Source organism: Octopus sinensis, linkage group LG15 (assembly GCF_006345805.1).
Source record: "Octopus sinensis linkage group LG15, ASM634580v1, whole genome shotgun sequence".
Lineage (NCBI taxonomy): Eukaryota > Metazoa > Mollusca > Cephalopoda > Octopoda > Octopodidae > Octopus > Octopus sinensis.
In genome coordinates, this window is record NC_043011.1 from 31,094,669 (window position 1) to 31,119,761 (window position 25,093).

General features: G+C 38.8%; 1 protein-coding gene across 5 annotated transcripts in view; it reads right to left on the reverse strand.

Annotated features, from left to right (window-relative positions):
- The window catches only part of LOC115219716, a 37,734-nt gene extending 21,716 nt beyond the window's left edge, over nucleotides 1-16,018 (reverse strand). For 2 of the 5 annotated variants that reach the window (XM_029789904.2, XM_029789903.2), the window contains exons 1-4: nucleotides 15,893-16,018; nucleotides 15,351-15,476; nucleotides 6,188-6,341; nucleotides 2,119-3,744 (exon numbers count right to left, since the gene is read on the reverse strand). In XM_029789904.2, the coding sequence (XP_029645764.1) occupies nucleotides 2,119-3,736 (1,618 nt within the window). In that variant the 5' untranslated portion in view covers nucleotides 3,737-3,744; nucleotides 6,188-6,341; nucleotides 15,351-15,476; nucleotides 15,893-16,018. Of the gene's footprint in view, nucleotides 1-2,118; nucleotides 3,745-6,187; nucleotides 6,342-13,908; nucleotides 13,975-14,997; nucleotides 15,251-15,350; nucleotides 15,477-15,892 lie in introns of those variants that run through there. The other 3 variants (XM_036509579.1, XM_036509580.1, XM_036509581.1) reach the window with 3 other exon arrangements.
- Between the last annotated feature and the right edge of the window lie 9,075 nt (nucleotides 16,019-25,093).

Consider the following 25,093-nt stretch of genomic DNA (forward strand, 5'->3'; position numbering starts at 1 on the left):
GTAAAAGAAAGAAAGAAAAGAAAAAATGCTTGGGAGTGTATATGTGTGTGTGCATGCGCGCATGCACATACATGCAAAATGTGAGAATGTGAGCTTTAGAATTAACATTAACAAACACAGACACAAGTGCTTGCACTCGTGCACACACACAGGGATACGCAAAGGTATGGTTGTGTGGTAGCAAACTTGCTTCTCAACTACATGGTTCTGGATTCAGTCCCAGTGCACAGCACTTTGGACAAGTATCTTCTACTATAGCCATAGCCTTGAGCTGACCAAAGCCTTGTAAGTGGATTTGGTGGACAGAAATTGAAAGAAGCCAGCAGAATCGTTAGCATGTCAGGCGAAATGCTTAGCAGTATTTCGTCTGCCGTTACGTTCTGAGTTCAAATTCCGCCGAGTTCGACTTTGCCTTTCATCCTTTCGGTATCGATAAATTAAGTACCAGTTACACAGTGGGGTCAATGTAATCGACTTAATCCCTTTGTCTGTTCTTGTTTGTCCCCTCTATGTTTAGCCCCTTGTAGGCAATAAAGAAATATGGCGGTGCCCCAGCATGGCCACAGCTTGTGAGCTGAAATAAAATAAAATAAAATAAAATAAACACATTGTGTATGTATGTGCGTGTGTGCATCTTTGTGTCTGTGTTTGTCCCCCACGACTGCTTGACAATTAGTTTTGGTGTGTTTACATTCTCATAAATTAGCGGTTCAACAGAAGCAGACTAATAAAATAAGTACCAAACTTAAATAAAACGGTAAGTACTGGGGTTGATTTGTTTGACTAAAATTCTCCGAGGCACTGCTCCAGCATGGCTGTAGTCTAACGACTGAAACAAGAAGATAAAACCCATGCACACTTACACAGACACATCTGAAGAGATAAATACATATACACACAGAAACACATTAACATACACAAACACAGGCACATTTATGAATACACGTGGGTGTATAGACAAGAAGACAGAGACACAGACATGCACATATATATACATTTATGTGTACACACACTGATTTACACACATGCACAAATACACACACAAACACACATATAGGCACAGGAGTGGCTGTGTGGTAAGTAGCTTGCTTACCAACCACATGGTTCTGGGTTCAGTCCCACTGCATAGCACCTTGGGCAAGTGTCTTCTACTATAGCCTCGGGCCAACCAATGCCTTGTGTGTGGATTTGGCAGACGGAAACTGAAAGAAGCCCGTCGTATATATATATGTGTGTGTGTGTGTGTGTGTGTGTGTGTGTGTGTGTGTGTGTGGTGTGTGTGTGTGTGTGTGTGTGTGTGTGTGTGTGTGTGTGTTTGTCCCCACCCCCAACATCGTTTGACAACCGATGCCAGTGTGTTTACATTCCCGTAACTTAGCAGTTCGGCAAAACAGACCAATAGAATAAGTACTAGGCTTACAAAAAATAAGTCATGGGGTCGATTTCCTTGACTAAAGGCGGTGCTCCTGCATTGCCACAATCAAATGATTGAAACAAGTAAAAGAGTAAAGAGTATATACCCAGATGCACACATACATAAATACACACACAGATGGAATTGAAAGGTATAGAGCAAGCCACTAAACATGGGAGGAAGAAAACCCAGTTTGAAACAATGCAAGTTCATGCAGTTCTGCATGGCTGAGCAATAAGCTCAAAAAGGTTTCGAGTTCAACCCCCACTGAAGATGGCATTTAACCCTTCAGCATTTAATCCAGCCATATCTGGCCCAAATACTCTACATGTTTTATGTTAAAAATCAATCAGATCCAACCTCTCACACCTATCTTACAAAGTCATTCTAAAAATATGCAGACACAACCTTGAAACTACAAGATAATGCGTGATTAATTAAAAACAATGTGAATAAATAAACAATACATTTGACAAATAAATCTGAATGCTAAAGGATTAAATACCAGCAGGGGGATATATGGGAGTCTCTACCTAGGTGGGCCCGGTTCCCTTAGAACAGGTCAAAACATTTAGTTGACAGTTCTTCCTCTGAAGGTTTCCCCTGCTGCCTGCTCACCGCTAAATAAGTTTCTGGTCACTCACACAGACAAGCATTTTTTAAGTAGGAATAGTAGCAAAGTTGTACTTCAGGACTGAACTTACCTTTAACGATGCCATGATAAATCATTCGACATAACATTAATACTAATGCGTCGTTAACCAGAAATAAGGAACCGACATCTGTCCTCATTAAACTTCTCTCACCATTCCAGGCTGGTTCGTATATAAGGTGTTCAAAATTTTTACCAAAGTTCTCCCATATATTCTCTAAATAAGTAGTAACTAATTGAGATTTGATAGAAGAATTTGCAGTGTCACCCCAGGAAACAGTCTTACGACGTGAATCTGTTCTGGAGAGAACCGGCGTACCAGAAAACCTGCGAGCTGTCAACCGGTTTGTAGTAACACTTTTGTTGTCCTTTGTTGAAGAATTATTTGTATTATCATAACGTAAAAAATTTGTTGAATTGCATATGACACTTAGAAATTTTTCAGCGAAATCTTGTTCCCTTCTGACGAAGTCAGTCAGTGGGGACATTAAAACAGAAAGATCAGGAGCTTTTAAGGGGTTCACATTTAATATGACAGTGCTCAAACTTGCACTGCCATTACCAATTTGATGTTCAAAGGACTCAGATGACACTGCACTCATGATATTGGCAGACAAATCATTCCAGACAAACCCTGGAAGTATGCCTGTATCTAAGTTGTCGATGAATTCATCACTTTTTGTTAGAAATCGATGTGTGTCAAAAGTGGCATAGCGCGACCTTTGGTTTGCGAAACAATTCAAAATGTGATTCAAAGAAATGGGTGATATAGTAATGAGGGAAGATAAATTGTGAAATTTAGAATTTATCATAATACTGTTCCACATAGCCATTAGATTAGGGTCCTTGAATATTATACTTTCATTGTCATGAAAGGCATTCAGCTTGGCACTTGTGACAATAGAATTGAAGTCTTCCAGACCACGAGCAACACTCCAAAATACTTCATTTGAAACATGGCTCATCTGAGAGTGAGAAAATACTACAAGACCAATTTCAATTAATTTGTGAATCCACCATATTGTAGCATCCTGTAGCTGAAAAAATACTTTCTTTAACATTTTCAACTCTGAGTAAACGCTACTTAGCAACGGCTGCATCCATTGCTGTGTTCGGATTCTCTGTTGGATACTGTTCCAGTGGTTGCTGTGCACTCGCAAATCTTCACAGATCGAATTCAAACCACAAAGTTTGCTCTCAATGTCCTGTGGTAATTGGTTATTATGCATAATATCATACAGTGTGCAGTATTCAGTATAAACCATGGATTCAAGTTCTTGTATGAAAAGCAAAGTGGATTTCACTCGGTACATCCAATCATGAGTAAATTCTAGCCAAGCCCTCTTCTCCATAATCTTTTGGAGCTGAAGATAATATTTCCCCAGCCCAACACCATCACGACAATGTGTGATGTTCAAGCCAGAATGATCAAATGATCGTTTGCAAGCATGTCTTCCAGGACAAACTATACGGAATGCTCTCCGTAGAGCTCGAAGTGTTTCTTCTGCATCGCTGACATCAAAGCGATTATCTTCAAGAAGTGCAAATGGAACTGGATCAAAACTGAGATCATGGATTGGTGGCGGTTCATCCTCATCAATGCATTTCGTTTTACCAATCCGGTGAAGTGATGGCAGCTTCCCTCTCATGCTGTGAACAGGTTCTAACATTTTACAAACTGTAAAAAATTAAAAAAATAAAAATTAAACAAAAAATTCAGTTTTGGAACAAATTATTAAGAAAAAAACAAATCTTGACTCTTTGACTGTTAGAGTCAACAAATGACTGAATTTTTTTTAACGTAAGTTTATATGAGTCAAACTAACTTTTAACACTTTAGCATCCAGATTACTCTATTAAATGTGATGCTTGTTTATTCACTCTCTTTTGAATTAATCATGCGTTATCTCATAGCTTCAAGATTTTTATGATGTGATTGTTTATTTTTAGAATGGCATTGTAGGATGGGTGTGAGAGGCTAGATCTGGCTAGTTTGAATATAAAACAGGTAAAATATTTAGGCTGGACATGGTTGGTTTAAATTTGATAATATCTTGTGCTAACTCTTTTGATACCAATCTGCCTGAAAACGCTCTTGGTTCTGTAATACAAACTCTGTTTTCAATAGTCAATATTAAAACCATCTGCCAAAATTTCATGTTCACATATGTCCCAAACACCAGCTTAACCCTTTAGAATTTAAACCAGTCATATCCAGCCACAATATTCTATCTGTTTTATGTTCAAACTGGTCAGATCCAACTTCTCATACCTATCCTAGAATGTCAGCCTCCAGTCTGTTTAAGCTTGGTTTCTACAGCTGGATACCCTCCCTCATGCCAACCACTCCAAGAGTGTATGTAAGACTTTTACGTGTCATTGGTATGGGTATCTTTAATGTATTACCAGCACAGGTGCCATTTATGTGTCACCGGCACAGTGGTTGATGACGTAAAAAAGTTCTAATCCAGGGCGGATGATGGACAAAACTGTAATAGCACTGGATGAGATGCTTTGTATCTCTTCCAGCATTTTGTGTCTTGATGGAAACACCTGAAGGGGTGAGTGGGGGGTGCAAGCTTTATTGGTCTTTAAAAGCCTTTCCCTTGGACAATATTGATAGCATGAAGACAGGAAACTTTGCAGGCATAGGTGGCTGCTAGTCTTTCACAAAAAAAGAAATTCTTCCTTTGGCCTGCTCATATAGAATGCATAGTCAACTCTGATTGGTGGAGAACCTAGGAAAGTTATTAAAACAATCATAGTCACTTGAACATGTACTGTTTTTTGTAGTAACTGCCATTTGAGACAAAGCAAAATATCTCAGTTGGAAACAAAGAATTGTAATAATTTGTTGATTCTGAAGGATGGTGTTAGCATCTATTACTTCAGTTGAGCTGTGAGAAATAAGTGCACCGGTGGCACGTAAAAAGCACCCACTACACTCTCGGAGTGGTTGGCGTTAGGAAGGGCATCCAGCTGTAGAAACTCTGCCAGATCAAGATTGGGGCCTGGTGCAGCCATCTGGTTCGCCAGCCCTCAGTCAAAATCGTCCAACCCATGCTAGCATGGAAAGAGGACGTTAAACGATGATGAAGTCTCTACTGAGAAAGCTATCTACAACAGACTTTAGTCCAATCCAACAGGAGACGTATCTGTGACCAATATAATGCTATGAGAACTATGATGCTATATAATGCTATGAGTTCTAGATGCTATGTAATTTATGAATGGATAATCTTTATAGCAGTGCAATAACTTTATAACAACTAAACATAAACAAGCGAATGAAGGAGATTCTACATGGTTGTTCAACCTGCTAGATATAGTAGCTGAATTTCCTTCAAATTACTACTGACTTAAAAATAAAGAAGGACACAATGGATAAAGTAGTCCTAGAAATACTATGAGTGTGAATTAAAAGACAGGCTGGTCATAAATGGAACATCTTTAATCATAGGTCTGCTTGATCAAGACTGAACTCAAGCTAAACATAAACTACAACTAAACATAGACATTATTTACATTCGACGGATATGTGTCCTCATCTTGTTTGTTGTTAACACAATATTTCGGCTGATATATCCTCCAGCCTTCTTCAAGTGTCTTGGGGAAATTTCAAGCCTGGATTCTCATTCCTAAGGTATTCTTCGATGTTATTATTATTATTGTTCAGGTCACTGCTTGGAATCGAACTTGCAATCTTGGGGTTAATAGCTCACGCTTTTAACCATGATGCCATATGCCCACGTGCATATGACATTGTGATTAAGAGCGCGGGCTACTAACCCCACGATTCCAAATTCAATTCCAGGCAGTGAGCTTAATAATAATGATAATAATAACATTGAAAAATACCTTTGGAATGAGAACCCAGGTTCGAAATTTCCCCAAGACACTTGAAGAAGGCTGGAGGGTATATCAGCCGAAACGTTGTGTTAACAACAAACAAGATGAGGACAAATATCCGTCGAATGTAAATAATGTACATAATTCCTCATCTCTTAAATATAGAACTGAACTAAACATAGAGCTTATCAGATATAATACACAATGGTTTGAAACTATAACATATAGAGATGGGATGAAAACAACAGTAATTTGAACGATAATGTACTTACATTAATAAATTAGTTGCTGCCTTGGTTTGTGATCTGACCACACTGCGTAGTTGCTGCAGTAATAACACTGATTTGTGTTTGTTTTTTGTTTTTTTCCAGTCAAACTCCTCAGGAAAGTTGGTTGCTTATAACTGCTGCTTTATTTCTTGATCAACTGTAATAGATTGAAAGATAAAGCAAGTTCTTAAATCATGTCAACTCGCTGCTAAGTGGGTTGTACTTTTGATTAGTATATGTGGCTGTGTGGTAAGAAGCTTGCTTCCCAACCACATGGTTCTGGGTTCAGTCCCACTGTGTGGCACCTCAGGTAAGTGCCTCATACTATAGCCTCGGGCCAACCAAAGCCTTGTGAGTGAATTCGATAGATGGACACTGAAAGAAGTCTGTCATGTATGTGTGTGTGTGTGTGTTCAGAAAAAGGACAAAAACAATAAGTACCGGGGTCGATTCATTTGACTAAAGATTCTTCAAAGCAGTGCCACAATTTAATGACTAAAACAAATAAAAGGTTACCCAATAAGGATCATAGGACCAGTCTCCCCAGTTTCTCCATCTTCCTGGATGGGATGCCAGTCTGTTGGAGGGTTACTCATTCTTACCAGCTGAGTGGACTGGAGCAGCATGAAACGAAGTGCTTTGCTCAGAAACACAATGCAACTCTTGGGTCCAAAAATCAAAATCACAATCAAAACAGAAATCAAAACTCACAATGATCATGAGTACAACACCCTAACCACTAAGCCATACGCCTTCACATTTTGGCTCCAGGTAAGAAAATTATAAGGAATACATTGTGTAGTAGCAATTACATTATATTATTGGTCGTCATTTAGAAGTAATCCTATTATATTATCCATGCTATGAGCACTGACACTGCAGCTGATCATCCATACCCTACAGCCTGGTTCATAATAATACATTAATACATACAACAGATCCAAACACTATATACCTCAATATTACAGCTAATATTACACATGCAATCTGTCTGTCTTTACATTCATCATCATCATCATCATCATTTAGCATCATTTTCCATGTTGGAATGAGGTACTCAGTTTGACTGGAACTGTTAAGACAGTGAGTTGTACCAGGCTCCAGTCTGGTTTGGTTTGATTTCTATGGTTGGATGCTCTTGCTAATGCCAACCACTCCAAAAGTGTAATGGGTGCCTTTTATGTGTCACTGACCACAACTACAATTTCACTAGGCTTCATGTATCTTCTTTCTCTGCCAAGGTCAACTTTGCCTTTCATTCTTTCAGGGTTGATGAAATAAGTACCAGTTGAGCACTGGGGTGGATGTAATAAACTAATACCTCCCTCGAAATTGCTGGCCTTATGCCAAAATTTGAAACCAATACTACACATGCAATCTGTTGTACTTGATGCCATATATTCTGACACTGTAGCCAATACTTGCTTAAGCTTAGGTCAGTCTGCCAAACTCTAGGACTCATAAGGCCAGAGCTTAACCTTATTTCCATTGCACATAAGTGACTGGGAATACAACATTCTCCCTATTAAATGGGACGGTAGTCCACCACAGGGTTAACTTCCCAGTGATTGCTGAAACTCATTTACAGCTGAATGGACTGGATCAACGTTAAATAAGGGGTTTTGTTCAAGAATACAATGTACTACCTAGTCCAGGAATTGAAACTACAATCACATAATCATGAATGCAACAACCTAACCACTAGGCCATGTTCCTCCTATTTTACTTCACTTGGCCAATACTAAATAAGGTAAAATCAATTTCCACCAGTTTCATCATCATCATCATCATCATTTAGTGTCCGCTTTCCATGCTAGCATGGGTTGGACGGTTCAACTGGGGTCTGTGAAGCTGGAAGGCTTCGTCAGGCCCAGTCAGATCTGGCAGTGTTTCTACGGCTGGATGCCCTTCCTAACGCCAACTACTCGGTGAGTGTAGTGGGTGCTTTTGACGTGCCACCCGCACAGGTGCCAGACAGAGCTGGCATCATCAATGAATATTCAGTTGTTCAGTCAAATGAATTAGCATATAAAGGGTTGAGTATTCCACAAGTACTTGTAATCTTCTGTAACCCCCAGTCATGACCAGCATAATGCTGCTTGTGAGACAAAGCTGAATCTTTGAACTGAATGTACTATCCATACAAATGGCTTTCACACAGTTTCTGTTGACACAATTTCGGTCACGAGGTTTTAACATGGCCAAATCATGGCTATGGTAAAAAAACACTTGCTCAGGATGCTATGTAATAGAATTGAAACCAGAGTTTCATGATTGCGAAACAAACCTCTTAACTACTCAGCCATGCTGTGTCTACTAGTGTATGTATGTACCTAGTACAACCAATGCAAGATATATACATACATGCATACAATGTAACTGATACTACAAACAATACAGCTGACATATACCCTTATATATATATGTGTGTGTATATATATATATATGTGTGTGTGGTGTGTGTATATATATATATACATATGTATGAATGTATATATATATATACATATGTATGAATGTATATATATATATACATATGTATGAATGTATATGTATATATGTGTGTGTGTATATATATATATATGTATGTGTGTATATATATATATGTATGTGTATATATATATATGTATGTGTGTATATATATATGTATGTGTGTATATATATATATTGTGTATATATATATATGTGTGTATATATATATATATGTGTGTATATATATATATATGTGTGTATATATATATATGTGTGTATATATATATGTGTGTATATATATATATATATATATATATGTATGTGTATATATATATATATATATATATATATATATATATATATGTGTGTGTGTATATATGTATGTGTGTGTGTATATATATATATATATATATAATATGTGTGTGTATATATGTATGTGTGTGTATATATATATATATATATATATATATATATGTGTGTGTATATATGTATGTGTGTGTGTATATATATATATATATATATATAAATCCTTAAAAATTTTTTAGCCTGAAGGCCGCGGCCATGCTGGGGCACCACCGCTGAATGAGCTACACTAATTTGTGAATCCACCTCTGATACGTGGCACTTGATCAACAAGGGAGTTCGATGCTGCTGCCCGCATCTGCGTCTCCTGTCGTGAGGTAGGTTCATCTGGGACTCCTGACAAGAAGAGATCCAGTTTAGTTTTAAAGAAACCCACATCCACACTATGTAAGTCTCTCAGGCATTTAGGGAGGATGTTAAAGAGCTGTGGTCCTCTGAAACCCAAGCTGTTGCAGTATCTGGACCTGTATTTTGATGGTGATGTTGGAATCTTTGGCACCATGCAGTGGCGCCCCGTTCTGCGGTTGGGGTAACTTTGAATGCCAAAGTTTGGGACAAGACCCTCCAGGATTTTCCAGATTTATATCACTGCATATCTCTCCCGCCTCCACTCTAGGGAGAAGAGGTTTAATACCTTCAGTCTTTCCCAGTAGCTGATATTTTGCATTGAGACGATTTTCTTTGTGTAGCTTCTCTGAATTGCTTCGAGTTCTGCTGTTAGTTTTATATTGTGTGGTGACCACAGTTGGGAGCTGTAGTCCAAGTGGCTGAGGACGAATGTTTTCCATAGGACCATCAGTGTCTCCTTCTCTCTTGTTCTGAAAGTTCAGAGAATCCATCAAGCTAGCCGTCTGCATTTTATCACCAGATTAGCAATATGCACTTGGAAAGATGCATCATTGCTCGTGTCAATACCCAGGTCACGCACTGATTTTGACTCAGGGATTGCAATTCTTCCTGGGCCAGTGTATCCAGTCTGCACGTCGTTTACCTTTGTGTGCCAGTAGCGCAGGGCCTGGAACTTACCTGCATTAAACTGCATATTGTTGTCCTCAGCCCACCTGTATATTGTGTCCAACTCCTGTTGCAGATGCGCAATATTTCCAGGGTTTTGTATTGCGTGGGAGACTTTTGTGTCATCTGCATAGCTAGCAAGGGTGGTCATTGTAGCAACTGAAGGCATGTCTGAAAGGGCCACTATGAACATCAGTGGCCCCAAGACAGTGCCCTGTGGGACACCGCTTGTTATTTGTGTTTCCTTGGAGGTGGCTCCATTGCTCACAACTGCCTGTTTTCTGTCTTTTAGGAAGTTGTGCAGCCACTCTCCAAGTTTTCTGCCTATGCCGAGACCACGCAGTTTGTGACAGATCATACCATGGTCGACCTTATCAAAGGCTTTTGCAAAGTCGAGATATATTACATCCACATTTGAGCCATTTAGTAGCTGTTTCAACACCCAGTCATAGTGTTGCAGGAGCTGTGTTAGGCAGCTTCTACCTGGTCGAAATCCATGCTGGGTGTCAGACAGCAAGTCATTTTCTTCAAGGAACATGATTAGTTTCTTACGAACTATTCGTTCCATGACTTTGCTGATGTGTGAGGTCAGAGAGATAGGCCTATAATTTTTAGCATCTGCTCTGCTACCTCCCTTATGGATAGGGCATATTACCCCCCTCTTTCAATTTAACTGGGAGCTTACCACTTGCAAGAAAGCTCTGAAAAAGAAGCTGTACATACATATATATATATGTATGTATATATATATATATATGTGTGTGTGTATATATATATGTATGTGTATATATATATGTATGTGTATATATATATGTATGTGTATATATATATATATATATATATACACACACACACATGTATATTATCATCATTTTCATTCACAACATCAAACTATGATGATATAGCTGTTGCCACACTACTAAAAAGCTAATACTACATAATTATAAAGTAGACATTATATACCACTATGTATATTTGCAAACATCACCATCATCATCATTTTGCACTCTCACACACCCCACCCCAATGAACCAAACTACATCTCTTCTTCATGCTTTACGTTTGTCTTCCCCCCCCCCCCCCACCCACCCACTCATGCAACCTAATATCACTTTGTCGTCTCTCTCCTGCCACTTTCCTATATACCCGTCTCACCACATTCATCTTCTCTTCCTTTGCACTCTCATGAAATCCCTACTCACTCACCCAGTACCATTCCATTGACAGTAACCTCCTCGTACCTTAAGAGTATACTCTGACATGTCACAACCATCTCTCTTTCTCTCTCCTACTGGGGTGGCCATGTATCTCCTCTACAGCAAGACACCTGTTTCTGTCCCTCTATTCTCATCACCTGGCACAAAGCCACCTCCTACAATACCACCTGCCTCTCAGTTACAGGATCTTTGTCTTGCAAGTACTTGGTAACCTCACCTGTACAGGTAACATGTAAAAAGCACCCAGTACACTCTGTAAAATGGTTGCAGTTAGGAAGGGCATCCAGCATAGAAACCGAGTCAAAGCAGACAGTAGAGCTTGGCATAACCTTCTGGCTTACCAGCTCCTGTCAAACTATCCAACCCGTGCCAGCAAGGAAAATTAACATTAAATGATGATGACAATAGGCCATCATGGTCCAAATCATTTCTTACTAAGAGCCACTGCCTTTGCTAAGAGGTTGGAGGAGACCTCTCACATGCATATTTTACTTTATGTCCCAAAAGCGAACTACGTTTGTAGAGTGTATAGGGTCCATTTTATGATGACACCATCACTAAAGAGATTGTCATGTCCTCAAAAAGTCAACACTAAAAGACCAACTCAACTCTACACTTACTCTTCTTAGTTGCCAACCACTTTATAAACACTATATACAACAGACACTACATATTATCTAGCTAATACAACATTCTATATAGCAGAAATATATATATATTTAAATAACGAGGGAGATAAATTGAATATTAATTTAATTAATATCAATTTAAAACCAGTAGCCTAGCATACAAAAATCTGAAGAATCAGAGAAAATTCTAATACATGTGTATATATTTAAAGGGCTATATATATATATATAATATATATATATATACAGAGAGAGAGAGAGAGAGAGAGAGAGAGACAGCTAAAACTACATTGTGAAGGTGCATGGTTTGGTGTGTAGGGCATTCAGCTCACAATCACAAAGTCAGGATTTCAATTTCCGGCAGAATGTTGTGTCCTTAGTGACAGCTATATGTATGCTGCCCCTACCTCACTTTCAAAAGAATAACATGAGGCAATCCTCAGGCTCTAGTTTCTTTAGCCAAAATAGCATCTATCACCATTATTTACCATCTAAAATAGTGTTTCTCAGAGAGGATCCAAATCCCAACCCTTGACAGCCTGCAAGAACTAAAGATGGGGCAAAAAAATTGCTATGTTTAATAAAATTAGATGGGTTTAACCCTTTAGCATTCAAATTTTTTGTCAAATGTAAAGCTTATGTATTCACACTGTCTTAAATTAATCATGCATTATTTCACGGCTTTGAGATTTCAATGGTGTGAGTGATTATTTTAAAACTGACACTGTAAGGTAGCTATGAAAAGCAATAATTGGACCAGTTTGAAGATAAAAGGTAGAGTATATTCGTCAGATACAGCCAGTTTAAACACTAAAGGGTTAAGCATTTCAAATTTATTTAGCACCATGACAGAAAAAAAAAAGAATTATCTGGCAGCAAGGCCTGTTTTGCTTTCCTAATTAAGCTGCAAGGCTGCAATTTTCATCATCGTTTAACGTCCGTTTTCCATGCTAGCATGGGTTGGACGGTTCAACTGGGGTCTGGCGAGCCCGAAGGCTGCACCAGGCCAGTCAGATCTGGCAGTGTTTCTACAGCTGGATGCCCTTCCTAACGCCAACCACTCTGAGAGTGTAGTGGGTGATTTTACGTGCCACCGACACAGGTGCCAGATGAGGCTGGCAGACGGCCACGCTCGGATGGTGTTTTTTATGTGCCACCGACACAGGTGCCAGACGAGGCTGGCAGACGGCCATGCTCGGATGGTGTTTTTTATGTGCCACCGACACAGGTGCCAGACGAGGCTGGCAGACGGCCACGCTCGGATGGTGTTTTTTATGTGCCACCGACGCAGGTGCCAGACGAGGCTGGCAGACGGCCACGCTCGGATGGTGTTTGTTACGTGCCCACAGCATGGAGGCCAGTCGATGCGGTACTGGCTACGGCCACGTTCGGATGGTTTTCTTATGTGCCACCGGCACTGGTACCACAAAGATACAAATTCCATTGATGTTCATCTATTTTGATTTGGTTTGATTTTATATATTTTTTTTATTCTTCAAGGATTAGACTGGTATCTATCAGTTTCAGAACCAGAGTCACACAGGCAGGCATGGCTGTGTGGTTAAAAAGGTGCTGTACAGTGGGATTGAACCCCATCATGTGGTTAAAAAGCTTGCTTTTCAACCACATGATGGGGTTCAGTCCCACTGTACAGCACCTCAGGCAAGTGTTTTTTGTTAAAACTCCAGGCCAACCAATGCTTTGTGAATAAATTTTGGGCAATAGTAATGGTATGAAAGCTTGTTATATATGTATGTACAGGCCCGTTGCCAGATTTTGGTGCCTGGGGGTGCTTCAGAATATTCTGGATGGGCAGTAATTTGTAATAATGCTAAAGTGGAGTTTTGAAATAAGTGTATCACTGTAAATCTGAGGGTACACCATTGAACCGTGAGGGGAAAGTACTGTCCAGTGCACCCGTATGTATATACGTGTGTGTTTGTATCCAACCGCTGCTTGACAACCGATTTTGTTTTCTTTATATCCCTGTAACTTAGCAGTTCGGCAAAAGAGACAATACAATAAGTACCAGAGTTAAGAATTAGTACTGGGGTCGATATGCCTTCCAAACTGGTGCCCCAGCATAGTCCAATGACTGAAACAAATAAAAGATAATAGATAAATCCATAGGGAAGGGTAAAATGGGAACTTGGTATAAATTAGATTTGTTTGTGAGTGATGTTTATTCTTTCATCATGGATATATAATTGCTGGGAACAATTCCTTATAAATATAGGAGTTTATTAATTACTAACATATTTTGTTTATCACTGATAGTGACACCTTTGATGTGACATTTAAAGAAAACAGTTTATAATAAGTCTGTTTTAGCAAGGGACCCTTAAAATCTTTAAGTTATAGTAACATTTACCTCATGCAAAATTATTGTGCAACGATCTTGTCAACTATATTGACAGCCATGCGAACAAATGTAACCCAAAAGAGGGAATAATTTGAGAGGATAACTAAGAAGACTGGGGCACACGTGAAGTGGAGTGTGACGACTGATGGAGATGTGAAGGAAGATAAAAAAAAAAAAACAAATACAGAATATGGTTTATACAAAGTTTAGATATCAGAACGAATTAAATTTGGAGTCAAAATTAGAAGGGTTCCGTTAAAATACAACAGATTTTTTTATTTAAATGAGCATAATGTACGAACCAATTTTCTACCATATGTCTGTACTTATATAAATACACAAACACCCGCACGCACGCACACATACATTGTTTCTCGCTTCTTTGGTACGGCAGTTCTCTAGATGTCGACTGTTCCATTGGCTGAACATGGCAGGTACGCGTGGCTGTCACATTCTTTCACCTGGTTGACTGCTTCATCTCTCTAACATATTACTACCATTCCTACTGTTGCTTTTTATATTCAATAGACACACAACAGTATTACTCGAACCTGACAAGAGCGAAACAGCCATGACCAAACCTTGGCTGACAGGCATAACACATCTATGAAGAAACACTTACATCTGTGTGTGTGTGTGTGTGTGTGTAACATGATTCTCACGTTCGTGTATTTTTCTATACATTCATACGTATGGATACACATACACACAAATATCTGTAAATAATGTAAATAGTACAATATCGTTGTTACATACCATAGCAATAGTCTACGATGTTGACTGATCATCTTCAGTAAAAAAAATAATAAAACAAAAAGGCTATCTGTTGAATTGCTGATTATGAATTAACGATGTGATTACTAGCAAATGACGCACGTAGGCAACATCACACGTAAGGAGAGGCGTTTCTTCTTCAACAAATCGCCAATATGCCAGCATACCGATGAAAACAGTTACCAATTCTATGTATGGAACGATACAAGAGGCAGGGATAAACAGAAGCGTCATGTCTAATTCTTTCCATGTGGTTCCGTTTCAGTGCAAATATTAAAAGTCAATATTATATTTAAACAAATAATAATAATAAACTTAAATAAATATTCCATCACCTTTTGTTTATATCATCATCTTTCTTCCTCCTCCTCCGCCTCCTCTAAGGTGAGACAAAGCTTGTTCTGAAAACTCCTCCGGCACCTCAAGACAGCAATCGATAGAATTTCGGTAGCCGTTTCGACCTCCAAGGAGAAAAATTTAAAGATAAAGAAAAGATAATATCCCTAGAGTGTTAGATTAATAAAAGAATTTTTGAAATATATATAACATAAACATTATTCAATGAGGAATAATGGCATTTCTACAGAGTGGAAAATTCCCACCAGAAGATGCAGTGGTTGCGAGGCGATAGATCGGTGTCAATACACGGACATATACATAATCAGAAAATAAGATAAAAATCTAAAATAAGATTTAAGGAGTGTTGAAACAAGAAAAAAGAAACAATATGCCTAAAATCTGCCTGTTATACTTTACATCATGAGTTTGAATGGAAGGCAGAAAATGTAGAAAAATTACGCAGAATATTTAGTATTTTCCTGTTTAATTATAAACTACGTGAAAATGTGGGTTAAAATACATGATGTATATTACAAACCATATCTGTAGACAGCAGGAATCCATCAAATCGCAGCTGTATTGCCAAAGTCGCTAATTCTTTCGTTCATGACAGTGCCATGAAAAGGGGAGATAACTACGATTTATAAGTAAGTTCACGACGTAGAATGGAAGCCTTAATAAGTTATCTGTTTAAAAGTGTTTTTATTCCTATGATCTCAATGGGTTTCAACTAATTGAATAGATTAAATTTTATGGGAGTAATGAAGAGGACGACATATACTACAAATATATATTCAAATGTGCCTGTAAAGAAAGTTATAGCCCGCTATCTTTTGAATTTGTTAGCTTATTTGGTTTATTAGAAGGACTTGCTGAAGCAAAATGAGGGATTTGGAGGGACGAAACATTTTGCAGGAGACAGAAGAAAGCTAGACTTGTATATTAGTGCATGATGTACAATTTTACACCTCACCATCAGTACACGTTGATTTTACGTCTACTTAAAACAATAACAAAATGTATTTATTTAAATTAATTACTTTCTCATCTCCACTAAAAAATTCTGTGAAATTTATTTTTTTTTAAAATTATAGTCACAAAGAGTAAATACAGACTTGCATCAATAACTGAAAAATACTTCGTCACCAAAAATATACATTCTGCAAGATCATATATCTTATGCAGTCCATAATCTTAAGCTGGTCGATTTTTACGCAACTATAATCCAGTTTTCTAAATTTAAAATATTTCGTGTGCAATTAACGATTCCTATGACTATATTCCGAATTGCCCAAATCGTTAAAAGTGGTCCACGTTCCCAACCAAAAGAGTGACATTTTCTTCTTGGAATCATATTCCGAATGCAGCGCAAATTGCTCGGCCAAATTTACCTGGGACCAAAACCTGAGTAAAGAAATGCGAGTGCTGTAAGGGACTCTAAAATGTATGTATATTTTAAAAAAAAAGGGGGCACATATGTTAAAAAAACATTTTTTCTTTACAGTTCTATATTTAAGAGATGAAGAATTATGTACATTATTTACATTTGACGGATATTTCTCATCTTGTTTGTTGTTAACACAACCGTTTGTGTTAACAACAAGCAAGACGAGGAGAAATATTCGTCAAATGTGAATAATGTACATTTTTTTCTTTAATTTTAAACTACAATTTTCACTTTTTTTTTAGTTTTATCTGTGAGTGATACTGGAAATATTTACTTTAATATAATAATAATAATTGTGTACAGTGCTCAGGTGCACTACAACTCATCTAAAGTGTATATATAATCAGGTGAAGTTTCGGCGGATTTCGGAAAGCATGAGGGCCTTAAAAGATGCAGTGTCATGGCAGTCAACAACTGACGCAGGCAGTTTATTCCATGCTTCAGCAACTCTGAGCGTGAAAAAATGTTTCCGAAAGTCATGGGAGCTGTATTGTTTTCTGACTTTGTAGGCATGTCCACGTGTGTTAGACACATGGAGATCAAAAAGGTGTTCAGTGTTGTTGTTGGTGAGGTGGTTGATAACTTTGTGGGTGTTTACCAAGTCCGTCGCCAAACGCCGGAGCTTCAGTGAATCCATGCCCAGGGAAACAAGGCGCTCAGAATATGGTAGGTGTCTGATGGAGGGTATGCGTTTGGTTGCACGTCTCTGGACAGATTCCAGGAGGTCAATGTTCTGTGCAAGATAGGGGTTCCAAACTGATGATGCGAATTCCAAGTGTGGTCGTACCATAGCTGTATACAGTTTTAAATAGATGGCTGGAGAGCGGCTAACAAAAGACCTGCTGAGTGATGCCAAGACACCCTCGGCCTTCCTGACAATCTTAGAGATATGCTTTGACCAACGCAAATCACTGCTGACAGTGATGCCTAGGTCACGCTCGCAAGAGGATTTCTTGATATCAGTGTTGTGGAGGGAGTATGTGAACGCAGGGTTTTTTCTCCCAAAATGCATGGTGGTACACTTGTCCACAGCCAGTTTCAGTTGCCAGTCTGTGATCCATTGCTGCATTGTGTCTAGGTCTGATTGCAGGAAAGAGTTGTAGACATCAGGATCTGTCCTCTTGATTTCAAGGTACAGCTTGATGTCGTCTGCATATTTCAATACTGTGGCATTCTTTAAATTGGCATCTATGTCGTTAATGTATGCCACAAACAAGAGGGGGCCAAGGACAGATCCCTGTGGTACACCCGATGACATCTCATATGGTGTAGAGTGCTGTCCTAGAACTGTGACTACCTCCTTTCGGCTGAGGATGAAGGATTTCAACCAGTTAAAAAGGTCATCCCCCACACCCATTGCAGAGAGTTTCACCATAAGCCTTTTGTGTGGCACAGAGTTGAAAGCCTTAGCAAAGTCAAGGTAGACAACATCCACCCATGAGCCACTGTCAGTAATCTGAGTAATGTCCTCAAGGAACTCGACAAGCTGGTCACTGCAGCTGGAGTTAGGGACAAATCCATATTGTGAGGGTCGGATGAGACTGTGAGAGCTCCAGAAGTTCCAGAGTGTTTCTCTGACACACGATTCCATCAGTTTTGCAATACAGCTAGTGAGACTGACTGGGCGATAGTTGACAGGTGATGTGCGGTCGCCCTTTTTGAACAGAGGAATGACACTGGCAGTTTTCCACTGCTCCGGAGTAGCACCATTGTTGAGACAGTACTGGAAGAAAATAGAAAGCTGGTGTAAAAGGAAGTGCCTGCCACGTTTGAGAAGCAGGTATGTAACTCCATCGAGACCAGGGGAGGCATAGTTGCGCTTATTTTGAAGGTGACGTCGCAGCATTGCAGGTGTAAATTCCATAGTTGTTATGGAGTTTATGCTGTTAGTGATGGTGAAGATGGTACATTTTGACTTTCAACAGTGAATATGTTTGCATAGCACTCGGCAATGAGTTCTGCGCATTCCTTGGGGTCGTCAGTGATCTGGTTTGTGTGAGGGTTGCGAAGAGGGCCCACTGGAGAGTGAGGTCTCTGCTTTGAGTGCACATATTTCCAGAAAACCTTGCTGTCAGGATTGGCTGCTATGCACTGTTCAAATTCAAGCACTGCTTTTTTTGTCACTTGCTTGAGATGGTTGGAGGATTTATTCCGCTTCTTCCTGTTGGTGTCTGATTTATGCAACCTGTATTCCCGTTCAGCAGTCCGACGTTCCCTCATGGCAAGTCGGACCGCTGAAGTTTCCCAAATTGCCCTTTTGGGGCGGTTCTTCTTTTTTTGTTTACGTGGCACTGATGCTGCACATGCTGCCCATATTGAGTCCAGGATACTCTGGAGTATAGTATTCACATCTCCAGAGTTGTAGAATTCACGCCAGTTTGGGTGCTGTAGTTCAGTGTGGTACAGGTTCCAATCTGCTCTCTTCCAATCGAAGGAAGCAGATTGGAGATGGTTCAGGTTTTTGTTGCCCGCAAGAGCCAGATTGGCGATGATCATAGCATGATCAGAGTCACCTAGAGGTTCCTCCGTAGTGCAATTGATAACCGCTTCAGGAGTTGTGGTGAAGAGCAGGTCCAAGGTGTTGTCGCCTCTTGTTGGAGAGGTGACTACTTGTGACCAGTTTGAGTCCAGCACAAGCTCAACAAAATCGTTTGCACTCTGTGGCCAATGGAAGGTCTCCCAATCGATCTCAGGATGATTGAAATCGCCTGCAATAAACACATAAGTGGCTGTTTTCCTGGCAGCAGCTCGGAGGACATTGCAAAGCTGTGTGTCCCGATGGTAACTTGGGGGACGATAAACAACGCCAAGCAGGAGTGTTGACATGGTCATACGCACGTCACAGAAAAAAACTTCTTGTGATTCGTTCAAATCGGCACAAGGAATTACCAAAAAATTTGAACGAACGTAGACCATCACACCACCACCACGGCGGTTAGTGCGGTCCTTACGGAAGAAGTTGTACCCCGTAATGTTGAAAACCCCATCACAGAGTAAGGAATGCGCCCATGTTTCCGTGACAGTGATGAAGTCAGGGTCAACACTTCTGACGTAGGCGTTGAACAAATGTATTTTGTTGCATAAACTGCGAGCATTTAAGGACAACAATTTGTACCCTGCTCGCAGTTTATGATGGTGTGTAGAGGATGGCAGGTTGTTCTGGCTTAGTTTCCCTGAGTTGCTGTAGTCTTTTTAGTTATTGTGGGTAGAGAGCACTCAGACCAGCTGGTATCTCTCTTCCACGTTTCAGCAGTCTTGACAAATCTCCAGATTTGTCCATCTTCCCGAAGACTGAAGCTTTCCTGTAGAGCTGAGTTCCTATTCAATGCTCAAAACAGTGGAATTATTCAATCTATTCCTTAGTTTATGCTTAATCCTTATCAGTTTTGAAAACGAGCGTTCTCTATTACGGCTGGTAGTTGTAAGTGACATATGAAAGCTCAAGGCATTTCTACATTTAGAAAACGAAACTCTAAAGCAGTGCTCCGCAATCAGTATGCCGCGGCACACTGGTGTGCCACGAGACGATGCTAGGTGTGCTGCAGTGTAACCTGAATATAATTTTGTTCCCATGCTTTGTTATGTTTTTAGTTCAGGTGTGCCACTGAATTTTGAAAAGAATATAAGTGTACTGCAATTGAAAAACAGTCGCAGAGTACAACTCTAAAGCAGTCATAGGCAAATTGCGGCCCACGGAACTTTCTGAATGGCATGCCAACAAAAAATTACCCTGAATTTTGTGGGAAGTGCGATCCGCCTGATGATGAACCATGTCTTATGCAACCAGCTTCTCGAAAAAAAAAGTAACCATGCCTGCTCTAAAGAATTGTCAGTCGTCAAATGGTAAAACTGTAATTCTACGAAGTTTTGCTAGATGACAATATGAGAAGCAGTTTTAGACAATGCTGTCGACTGCACAGATTCTTCCAAACCATTTGGCTATGATCTGGTAAGCTTTGATAATCTCTCCATAATTTCTTCTGTTTTGCGTTGGACAAAACACATCGCTAAAATTGCCAAGAAGGCTGAGGGTGTCTTGGCATCACTCACCAAGTCCTTTGTAAGCCGCTCTCCGGCTATCTATCTGCGGCTTTATATAACTGTGGTAAGACCTCACCTGGAATTTGCATCACCTATCTGGAACCCCTATCTTGCTCAGGATATTAATCGTCTAGAAGCCGTTCAGCAACGTGCAACCAAAAGAATACCCTCCATCAGGCATTTGCCATATTCTGAACGCCTTACTTCCCTGGGCATGGACACATTGAAACACCAACGTCTGGCAGCTGACTTGGCAGGCACCCATAAAATTATTAACCATCTTACTAACAATAACTCTAAGAACCTTTTCAAACTCCACCTGTCTAACACCCGTGGACATATTTACAAAGTCAGAAAACAGCACAGCTCCCATGACTTTCGGAAACATTTTTTCACGCTGAGAGTTCCTGAAGCATGGAACAAACTGCCGACATCAGTTGTTAGTTGTCGGAGCACTGCATCCTTCAAAACTTCCATGCTTCCTGAGATTCGCCAACAATGCACCTAATTTTCTCCCCTCCATACACACGCAAGCATGTATCTGACTCGTACACTGTTCGCTTTCCAGACATTTGTACATTACTGCATATACTTTATACGAACTTTTTGACAAGTTGTGGTGCACCTGAGCACTGTATACAATAATTTCATTATTATTATTATTATTATTTAAATGATTACTAGTAATGAAGGAAACCAAATATAATGTTTATGGTTTGATAACCAAGCTATAAATATAGCAAGAAATGCCCTGTTTTTAAACTTCCGAGAAAGGTATCCTGACTTCAACAAATGAGGTAGAAGTGTCGAAATCACAGAAACTTGTAATTTCGGCTGTATTCTCTTCGTGATAGTAGTTCGTGAACTTCTCATTCAGCTCGGCCCTTTTTGCTCAATACCTGAAGAAGTAGAACGCATAGCTTGAATACATCCATTTATAGAGTGTGTAAGCTATGCTCAAATCTTCACCAAAATATTGCAATGAAGCGCTAGTCCTCTGAAAACTCCGTAATACTGAATTCCACACAATTACGTTTATTCCTTTTTTTCAACTTTATCATGGTTGAAAATAGTCCTCTAGTTTGTGCTGACATTTTCTTTTCTCGTAAGTGTTTTATGAAATGTCATCCAAGACTTGTTTTGTTGCAGAAAACCTGTGTAAAAGTGCTTCCGTTGCATGAAATGACATACTCTTCACATGGACTTATGAGCCCCACCTTTAAATAATGTAGCTGAAAGAAAATGCCACCGATAGGTAAAAGCAACAATAATATATATAATTCAAAGAAATTTAACGCTTTCTGACAGCATTCAGCAGCGCATTTTCAAACACAAATCATGAATGCGCAAAAAAAGAAAGGGCATCTAATTTGCAAAATAATTTCGCTCTGTAATACGTGTTTGTGAACCACTATACTTAAAACACTGTTGGTAGCGTTGCCATCACTTTGCCCACAGCAGTCTTATATACGTTCCATTTCATGGCTGTTGATTTTGACCCCATGTAAATCGCGAGTTAATTATGCGTGCAGACCCCATTTCAGGCAATCAGAAATTTTTTGTTCACATGGTACTCACTAGAACTTTCTATCAACGGAAGCCTTAAATACAGCGGTTTTTAGCAAAAAAAAAACATACTAATACAACACAATAAATTATGTTCAAACGCTTGCGTGGTGTTGTGAAAACACAATAATTTTTCTGTTAGCTTGATTTTATATGGGAACAACACACAGCTTAAACAATATCTAATTTATCCATCAAAACGTCGTTACCGTGGGACCAAGATGATCGAAGCAAAGATGCTGGGTATTTTGATCATCGCAATCGATAGCGCACGCGATGGCTTTCCATTTGTTTTTGTTTGTTATTTTAAAATTCCATTGCAGAAAATTCCGAAGCTTTTCACTCTTTCTATATTAAATTTTGGGGATGGAAAGCCGCTTTCGCTCACGTTAAAATGTTTTTATAATAATGTTGACCAATACTTTATGATTCATTTTCCGCGGTCTAAATTCTGTTCTTGTTGAACAACAAACTGTGTACGCTCTCAGGTTTGCAGGCAGTCCAACGATTCTTTCTCAGGCACCTGTAACCAACTTTATCAATAGCTCTTGAGCATAGTCTGTCATTTAGCTCACAATAGATCGACACTGGTAAAAACCGCGAAGTCTCATCCATAGTATTATTAGATTCCTAGGTAGAGCAGCGACCTGACAGAATCGCAAACATGTCGGACAAGCTCCTTGATTAGGAGTATTTCTTCCGGTTCTTTACATTCTGAGTTCAAATGCTGCTGAGATCGACTTTGCTGCTCATCCTTTCGGGGTCGATGAAATAAGTATCAGTTGACCAGTGAAATCGATGTAATAGACTAAACTGCTGCACTTGTACCAAAATTTGAAACAATTATTAGATCCCTAAGTTACCTGGGTCGTAGCTCAATATGCACCAATGATATTTTGTTGAACTCTTCTTCGCTAAGAAGCCGACGTAAAACGCTCTTTCTGATAATCTTTCACAACATGTAAAGTTTTATTATAGCTTCTAACACGACGTAAAGTGAATGTACGAGCGCCAAATGATTCCCAATTTTTTGTATGCTATTTTTGCCATAAATTAATAAATAAAAAGTTAATAGTTTGTAAACTTTTGCAAATGTTGGGTAATTTGAATCTTTTCCTTTTGAACGGCACACAATTTCTAGTTAACTAAACACTTTAAAACTTCGTATACTGGTAGAATGTGTCAAAATAAAACATTTTTTCTCTTGGCTTTCTTGATAAAATTGTAATTCGTTTGTTTAACGTAGTTTAATTTTTCGAATTTTAACCAATGAATCGCCTCTAATTGAGCTAAAATCATTTGCTGCGTCTAAAACTGAGACAACATCCTGTCACTAAACCTAAACCTCACCCTAACCCTAACCATCGTTAAATTAATTTAATTATTACGCTTTCGTTTTTTTTTTACACACGTAACAATTAAATTAATTTAACAATTAAGAAGAAAAAAATTTAGGGTTAGGGTGAGGTTTAGGGTTAGTGACAGGATGTTGTCTCAGTTTTAGACGCAGCAAATGATTTTAGCTCAATGGAGGTAATCGATTGGTTAAAATTGCCGAAATGCTCGAAATTTCAGACGAAATATCTTACATACTATAGAATTTTCTCAATAAAACCAAGAGAAAATGATGTTTTATAAACACATTCTACCAGTATACGAAGTTTAAAACTTTTTAGTTACCTAGAAATTATGTTACAAAGTGCCGTTCAAAAGGAAAAGATCCGGTAATTTTAGCCAGTCAAAAGCCACAGACATTGGTGCCTATTTTTATAGTAACAACTGGAGCTGTAGTCCGCTTAATTTACCACAAGGTGTATTTTACTTCTGTAATTTCTTGGATTTTGACCTACAGATTTTAAAATAATTTTTTGTAACTAAACACTTTCAAATTTCGGACACTGGTAGAAAGTGTCATATAAAACATCTTTCACTCTTAGCATTTTTGAGAAAAACTTATATTTACGAAGTAATTTCACGTTAAAGTAGTCCTATTTCGGTAATTTCAACCAATCAATGACGTGTATTCAGCTGAGTAGAATTACTGCCGTTGTTTGTCAACAAGAACTTCCAGTGGTGTATTTTTCGTTTGTTACTGTTATTTATGACAACCCTAACCCTAAAACTCTAACCCTAACCCTAAAACCAGTACAAATGCACGAACAATGTCATAAACAACAGTGACAAACGAAAATTACACCGCCGATAGCTGTTGTTGACAAACAACGGCAGTAATTTTATACAAATGAATACACGTCATTGATTGGTTGAAATTACCGAAATAGGACTACTTTAACGTGAAATAACTTCGTAAATATAAGTTTTTCTCAAAAATGCTAAGAGTAAAAAATGTTTTATATGACGCATTCTAGCAGTGTCCGAAGTTTGAAAGTGTTTAGTTACAAAAAATTATTTTAAAATCTGTAGGTCAAAAGGTTTTGAACTGTATGTTTTCCTAGACCTTTTCAACCTAAATATAGGTATGACCGCAGCTAATTCGAGTATGATGGAGGATGTGGTTTCTTACTTTCAAGAGAAAGATGTTATCCCTAAAAGAAAATTATATAAAAAGAGACTCACCACTACCTGTATATTCTTTTAGCCTATGTAATTTCTTAAACAAGTCAAACTCTAACCCTAATCCTTAACTTTAACTCTAACCTTAAATCCTAACCCTAACCGTTTGTT